At 39.5% G+C, this 8,486-nt stretch overlaps 1 protein-coding gene across 22 annotated transcripts in view; it reads left to right on the plus strand.

The window, feature by feature from the left end:
* The window catches only part of LOC125975028 (plectin), a 71,729-nt gene extending 63,643 nt beyond the window's left edge, over positions 1-8,086 (plus strand). For 20 of the 22 annotated variants that reach the window (XM_049730067.2, XM_049730068.2, XM_049730070.2 and 17 more), the window contains 2 exons: positions 148-7,156; positions 7,375-8,086. In XM_049730067.2, the coding sequence (XP_049586024.1) occupies positions 148-6,267 (6,120 nt within the window). In that variant the 3' untranslated portion in view covers positions 6,268-7,156; positions 7,375-8,086. The remainder of the gene's footprint in view (positions 1-147; positions 7,157-7,374) is intronic. The other 2 variants (XM_068651896.1, XM_068651897.1) reach the window with 2 other exon arrangements.
* The last annotated feature ends 400 nt before the right edge of the window (positions 8,087-8,486 follow it).

The following is an 8,486-nucleotide window of genomic DNA, read 5'->3' on the forward strand; positions in this document are numbered from 1 at the left end:
CATAAAATAAATTATCATGCATTAGCAGATTGCACTGTATGGTGTTTGGTGTGGTGGTTTGAGACACAAAAACTGGTGTGAGGAACATATATGCAGCCCAGCAAAAACTTTTACTGACTTGTTTTTTTCTTGCTTTTTCCCTGCCAGATGGCTGATGCGCAGCAGAAACAAATTGAACATGAGAAGATAATGCTCCAGCAAACATTCCTTACAGAAAAAGAAATGTTGTTGAAAAAGGAGAAGCTCATTGAAGATGAGAAAAAGAGATTGGAGAGCCAATTTGAAGAGGAAGTCAAAAAGGCACAAGCTCTGAAAGATGAACAGGAGCGCCAAAGACTACAAATGGAGGAAGAGAAGAAGAAATTGCAAGCCACTATGGATGCAGCTCTTAATAAACAGAAAGAAGCTGAAAAGGAGATGATAAACAAGCAAAAAGAAATGCAGGAACTTGAAAAGAAGAGACTGGATCAGGAAAGAATCCTAGCAGAAGAGAACCAGAAACTGCGTGAGAAACTCCAGCAGATGGAGACTGTCAAAGTTACTACGGTTGACAATGTTTTCAATGGGCAAAATGCCAGTGACGCAGTAGACAGTGTGGGGAAGAAACCAGATCCATTATCTTTTGATGGTATTCGTGAAAAAGTCCCAGCTAGCAGACTTTTCGAGTTAGGTCTTTTACCAAAGAAAGATTTTGATAAGCTCAAAAATGGTAAAACTACAGTTCAAGAACTTGGTGAGAAAGAACACCTCAAAACCATTCTTAAAGGAAAGAACAGCATTGCTGGTATTTTGACACCATCGAATAAAAAGGTGTCAATCTACCAAGCATCTCAAGAGAAAAAAATTACTCCAGGCACAGCCATGATACTTCTTGAAGCTCAGGCAGCAACTGGTTACATGCTGGATCCCATTAATAAGAAAAAGCTTCCTGTTAATGAAGCTGTCAAGGAAGGCTTGATTGGCCCAGAGCTACACAATAAAATGCTTTTAGCCGAAAGAGCTGTTATTGGATACAAAGATCCATACACAGGGGACAAAATATCTGTCTTTGAATCAATGAAGAAGGGTCTGATAGAACATGATCATGCTATCAGAGTCCTTGAGGCTCAGATCGCAACAGGGGGCATCATTGATCCTGTCAATAGTCACCGTGTGCCCAAAGAAGTGGCCTATAAGCAGGGACTATCTGATCCAGAAATGCACAAGACTTTAGAAAAACCAGCAGATGATGCAAAAGGTTACTTTGATCCGAGCACCCAAGAGCCACTGACATATTCTGAGTTAATGATGAGATGTAAACCTGACCCCGAAACTGGCTTTCTTCTTTTGCCAATCACAGATAAAGCTGCACAATGCTCAAGTATATACACAGAGGAAGAGACCAAGGATGTGTTCAGTAAAACAACTGTGTCTGTTCCATTTGGAAAATTCAAGGGAAAGACTGTCACCATTTGGGATATAATAAATTCGGAGTACTTCACTGAAGATCAAAAGAAAGATCTTCTCCGTCAGTACAAGACAGGCAAGATCACAATTGAAAAGATTATTAAGATTGTAATCACTGTGGCAGAAGAAAAAGAAAAGAAGAATGAAATTAACTTCAGTGGTCTTCGAGCACCGGTTCCTGCTTCTGAACTCCTTGAATCCAAAATTATCGATAAAGACCTGTACAACAAATTGCAAAAGGGTAATAAGACTGTCAAAGAGGTATCTGAAATGGACCCTGTCAACAAAGCTCTTAAAGGCACAAATTGCATTGCAGGCATAGTTACTGAGTCATCAAAGGAGCCCATGTCCTTTTACAAGGCAATGAAGAAGGACATATTGAGACCTGGGCTTGCCTTAAATATGCTTGAAGCCCAAGCAGGAACAGGCTATGTGGTTGATCCTGTTGAAAATCAGAAGTACACTGTTGATGAAGCTGTCAAAGCAGGGGTTGTTGGTCCTGAACTGCACGAAAAGCTCTTGAGTGCAGAGAGAGCCGTTACCGGTTACAAAGATCCATATACCGGAAAGACGGTCTCTCTGTTTCAAGCAATGAAAAAAGATCTAATTCCTAAAGAGCAAGGAATCAGGCTGCTAGATGCCCAAATGACCACGGGTGGCATCATTGATCCCGTCAAAAGCCATCGTGTTCCCCATGATGTCGCTTGCAAGCGAAATTATTTTGATGATGAAATGAAACGGGTTCTAAGTCAACCAACTGACGAAGTCAAATGTTTCTATGACCCCAACATGAAAGAAAATGCCACATACGCACAGCTGTTCCAGAGATGTTTAACTGATGAAAAAACCGGCCTGCATCTTTTCTTTCTCACCAATGAAGCCATCAATGCAAAGGACGAGCCAACACTTAGTGAGGCCCAGACAAAAGAGGCTATGACTAAGGAAACTATTGAACTGGATTACGGGTCACTCAAGGGCAGGAAAATGACCGTTTGGGATCTTATAAACTCTGACTATTTGACTGAGGCACAAAGACTTGACCTGCTCAAACAATTTAGGTCTGGAAAGATAACAATTGAAAAGATACTTAAAATTATCATCACAATTATAGAAGAAGAAGAGGCAAAGAGACAGGAACAGCTAAACTTCAAGGGTCTCAGATCACCCATACCTGCAAGTCGTCTTCATGAGTCCAAAATAATTGACAAAACAACACTTGATCTTCTTCAACATGGCAAGACAACACCTAAAAAAGTCAGTGAGAATCCCCATGTGAAGAAATATCTCCAGGGCTCAGATTGTGTCGCTGGCATTTTCCTAGAGCCAAAACAAGAGACATTAAGCATTTATCAGGCTATGAAGAAAAACCTGGTCAGACACAACACGGGTCTTTCACTTCTGGAGGCTCAGGCCGCCACCGGGTTCATTGTAGATCCTGTGGAAAAACAGTTTTTGACAGTAGATGAAGCCGTAAAATCTGGTCTTGTAGGCCCTGAGCTCCATGAAAAATTGCTCTCTGCAGAAAAGGCTGTCACGGGATATAAAGATCCATTTACAGGCAACAAAATAGGACTCTTTGAAGCTATGCAAAAGGATCTCGTTTTGAAAGACCAAGCGCTGCCATTCCTAGAGGCACAAATGGTCACTGGAGGAATAATTGACCCTGTAAACAGTTTCCGTGTCCCAATGGATGTTGCATTTGACAAGAACATTTTCAGTCAGGAAATGGCTAACAGACTCTCTCAGCCATCTGATGATAACAAGGTTTTCATAGACCCAGAAACTGATGAAAATGTAACATATAGACAACTTAAAGACAAGTGCAAAAGGGATCCAGATACAGGCATGTGTATCCTCCCACTATCAAAGCCTCAGTCTCCTACAGTTGTGGAGAAGACATATCTCTTCACGGAGGAGCAAACACAGAGTGACCTGGCCAATACCCAAATTGACGTCCCGATTGAGGGTGTTGCTGAGCAATCCACAAACCTCTGGGATATCATGAACTCAAATTTGATTCCAGAACAGCAGAGGCAAAAGCTTATCGATGAATATCGTTCTGGAAACATCACCAAAGAGCGAATGATCATAATTATTATTGAAATCATGGAACAGAGAGAGATCATCCGAAATGAGAGTCCTCTTCTATGTAAGACAATGAGGAGACAAGTTACCATTGAGGAGCTGCACAATGCCCGTATCATTGACTTGGAAACGTACAACCTTCTTAAACAGGGCAAACGAAATATCCGCGACATAATGGAGATGACTAGTGTAAAACAGTATTTATATGGCACTGGCTGTGTTGCCGGAGTCCAGACTGACTCGAGCTCAAAGATCAGTATATACCAAGCAATGAACAGGGGATTTCTTAAACCAGAAATTGCCCTTAGCCTCTTGGAAGCACAGGCAGCGACGGGATTCATTGTTGATCCAGTAAAAAATGAGACGCTTACTGTTGATGAAGCCGTTCGTAAGGGTGTTGTAGGGCCCGAGATCCATGATAAACTACTTTCTGCTGAGAGAGCAGTTACGGGATACAAAGACCCATACAGCGGAAAAGTCATATCTCTTTTCCAGGCGATGAAAAAAGATCTTGTTAAAGAGGATTATGCTCTGAAAATGTTAGAAGCACAATCTGCCACAGGAGGAATTATTGATCCTGTATTCCAGTTCCACCTACCCACAGACATTGCTATGCAGAGGGGTTATATCAACAAGGAAACCAACGAGAAATTGACAGATGACATTAAAGGTTTCGTTGACCCTGTTACTGATGAGAACTTGTCATATGCACAGCTACTTAAGAGATGCACGCTAGAGGGCGGGTTGCGTCTCCTCTCTCTGGGAGACAAGAGACTGACGTTCAAGGGCCTTAGAAAACAAATCACAATGGAAGAACTTGTCCTTTCACAAATTATTGACCAGAAAACGGTCACTGAACTAAATGAAGGTCTTATTTCAGTGGAGGAGGTCAGTAATAGGTTGTCCAAGTACCTTGAGGGCACAAGCTGCATTGCAGGTGTATTCATAGAGAACACAAAAGAACGTCTATCAATTTACCAAGCCATGAAGAAAAACATGATCAGGCCAGGCACAGCTTTCGAACTTCTTGAGGCCCAGGCAGCCACAGGGTATGTTATTGACCCAATCAAAAACCTTAAGCTGACTGTTAATGAAGCAGTGAAAATGGGAATTGTTGGACCTGAATTCAAAGACAAACTTCTTTCTGCGGAGCGTGCAGTGACGGGATATAGAGATCCATATTCAGGCAAGACAATATCACTCTTCCAGGCCATGAAAAAGGGACTCATCCTAAAAGATCATGGCATCCGTCTCTTAGAGGCTCAGATAGCCACTGGTGGAATAATTGACCCCGAGGAAAGTCACAGATTGCCAGTTGAGATGGCCTATGAACGTGGTTTCTTTGATGAGGAAATGAATGAAATACTGACAGACCCATCTGATGACACTAAAGGGTTCTTTGATCCCAACACTGAAGAGAACCTAACATACCTGCAACTCATGGAGAGATGCATTACTGACCCTGACACTGGCCTGGTTCTCCTTCTCCTTAAACAAAAGAAGCGAGAGAGAAAGACTTCCTCAAAATCCTCAGTTCGCAAACGAAGAGTTGTTATTGTTGACCCAGATACAGGCAAAGAAATGACAGTATATGAGGCCTACAGGAGGGGACTCATTGACAACCAGACCTACTTGGAGCTTGCTCAACAAGAGTGTGAATGGGAAGAAATCACAATGACATCCTCAGATGGTACAGTCAAATCCGTCATTATTGACAGGAAGTCAGGAAGACAATATGATGTTGATGACGCTCTTGCACGTGGCCTCATTGACCAAAATTCTCTTGAAACATATCGATCTGGAAACCTGTCCATCACAGAGTTTGCTGACATGCTTACCGGAAACATGGGAGGCTTCCGTTCTCGTTCATCTTCATTTGGTTCCACATTTGGTTCTGATTTCTCCTCTCCCATGAGCCCAATTCCTTCCATAAAACCACCTGCAGTCATATGGAATGATCCAACAGAGGAGACTGGCCCTATAGCCGGAATCCTGGACATAGACACGTTGGAGAAGGTATCCATCACTGAGGCTATTCGCAGAAACTTGGTAGACAATATCACTGGCCAAAGACTGTTGGAGGCCCAAGCCTGTACTGGGGGAATAATTGACCCTTCCAGTGGAGAGAGATTTTCAGTCACAGACGCTGCAGAAAAGGGTCTTGTTGACAAAGTTATGGTGGATCGTCTTAATCTGGCTCAAAAAGCATTCAATGGATTTGAAGACCCCAGAACTAAGGAGAGGATGTCTGCCTCCCAAGCTCTGAAGAAGGGCTGGTTGTATTATGAAGCTGGGCAGCGATTCCTTGAAATACAATATCTGACAGGTGGACTTGTTGAGCCTGATGTCGAGGGAAGAGTCTCACTGGATGAATCAATCAAGAAGGGTACAATCGATGCCCGCACAGCCCAGAAACTTAGAGATGTCAATTCCTACTCAAGATACCTCACATGTCCAAAAACTAAACTCAAAATCTCTTTCAGAGATGCTATGGACAGAAGCATGGTAGAGGAAGGAACTAGTCTGAGGCTTCTGGAGGCCTCTTCACAGTCTAGCAAAGGCCTCTATAGTCCCTACAATGTCAGTGGCTCTGGATCTGCTTATGGTTCACGGTCGGGTTCAAGGACAGGTTCCCGATCAGGATCCAGGAGAGGCAGTATTGATGCAGGCTTCACCGTCAACTACTCTTCCTCTTCTTTCACATCTTCCTCAACTGGCTATAGCCGCAAGTTTTGATTGGCCATATCTGCCTTCAACAGCTTTATTAATTGGCACACTCAACAAATAAATCAACAGTACGATTATATTGTTAATTTCTTTCTGTGGGGGAATTAAAAAAATTATTAGCAGAGTAATTTATTTATTTTGCCCGCCAAATCAAGCCCTACCTTGACTATTCATGTTGTTTCAAGAAACCATGTCTCAAGTCTATTGAAAAAATTGAAAATAAAGAAAACAAAGAATTTCTACAAATATAGGAATTATATTTTTTTTTAAAGTATAAATTAAAAAAACTCAGCATTCAGTATATCCAGCATGTTTCTGCTTTTTCAAAAGGGCTTCATAGCTCTTATTTTATGGCTAATATTTTTGAAACACATGTTTGTGTTTTCTGAACTAATGCTATTTTTTGTCAAACTAAAATATTTTTCCAGTATTCCTTGTTTTATTTGAAATTCAATACATTGTTTATTTTGTATCTTTTTTGACACTACTAAACAAGATGCATAGTTACGATGTTTTGACAAAATCCGAATATGTATCTAATGCATACACAGATTCAAATGCTTGTATAGTCGAAACAGATTTTGTGTTTTGTTGATTCTAATATTGGATTGTGTATTTGCAGTATCCAAGACACACTAAAATGTAAACACCAGAATACAACAGTGAGATTTCCTGTCTGAACGAAAGTTATGAAAAAAGAAAAAATACAGTACTTTCATATGAGTTTTTGTGATGCTTTGTATTTTATATTAAATGGACTTGCTTGCATGCTTTTTGTACTCTATACACACTCTATACACATCTTGGATTCTTCATAATCATTCTTCCCTGCAAACCCTAAGATGATGTCAGCCTGCGTTCCACACATGATGCAGACCTGCCTTCTGTTAATTTTGTTGTAAGTTGTTTTGCTTTTCCATGGTTTGTTTTTTTGTGTGTGTTCCTTACATTCATTAAGTCATTCATCATTCGAACTGCTTGTTCCTCAAATTCATTATACTTATTTCTTATTAGTTTGTCACTAGCAATACAAAATCAAGTTGACACATTTAAAAATAGTTTAGCTTTGCAATTTTATTGGTGTTTAACTACAATTGCTTTTCTTCTTTTCAACAGCTCCTTCAGTCTCTAAGAATCCCTCGTTTGAGCACAGATTTCCAGATGACCCCAGTTTATGAGCCCAACAAACTAGATGGATTTTTCAAACAGTATGAACATCCCATAGGAGCACAGGTACACTAAATGTCTAGAAATTGGTTATTTCAGTTTCATTAAGCTTTATATGAATAATTTAATTCAAAGATTGGCCATTACACCATTATTTGTTTACCTTGAGTTATTTTATTTTTTTAGCATTGGCGTCATTATTTGTATTTTGCAATTGAAGAGAGCTGAGACAGACTCAACCTGACACCAACTCTGGTTGCTTGTACTGGAACCTTCTTTATCAAGGACTTTTAATTTTTTCCCCACAATACTCATCACCACCCACAATTTCAGAAATTCATTTATATTTGGAAAAAAATCAACCAACATGAACCTTTGTTAATATTTTTCCTAACATCCATATTATTCATGCATGTTCTGTTACACATGACTTTAAAATACAAATCATTGTCATTTTTGTTTAATCTTCGATTATTTTTGTTGTAGCAACAATGTTCAGTTTTTTGTTTTAATTTGCTACAGTAATATTAGGGTGAATATGGATATTCAATAGTAATAATGAGCTTGCTTTTAAAGAGATTTTGGTTTATGCTACGTTTTTTTTTTTTTTGACTGATGAATGTTCTTGACCTAACTTATGTAAATAAAATTTTTGAGATGCCCTATTGTCATTTTATATTAATATGATTTAAACCATCTATTTCCATTATTTTTACTATTGTTTCAATTATCCATCTGCTTAAATCAATAAAAAATCTAATTAAACATTTAAAAGGAACACGAAGCATGACCATAATGTATATGGTAAACACAGGCCAATTGACTTAGTTTAGTGAATTGACCACAAGGGGACAGTATTTTCATTAGTGAACCATCTGTGGTGACCCTGACAAAAGCAGACGAGCCCCAAATATTCATGATATAATACATTTTAGTTATCATTTCTAATTAAGCTTCTTTATATGATGCATTCATTCATAGATAGATAGATAGATAGATAGATAGATAGATAGATAGATAGATAGATAGATAGATAGATAGATAGATAGATAGATAGATAG

This window comes from Syngnathus scovelli, chromosome 9 (genome assembly GCF_024217435.2).
Source record: "Syngnathus scovelli strain Florida chromosome 9, RoL_Ssco_1.2, whole genome shotgun sequence".
Taxonomy (NCBI): Eukaryota; Metazoa; Chordata; class Actinopteri; order Syngnathiformes; family Syngnathidae; genus Syngnathus; species Syngnathus scovelli.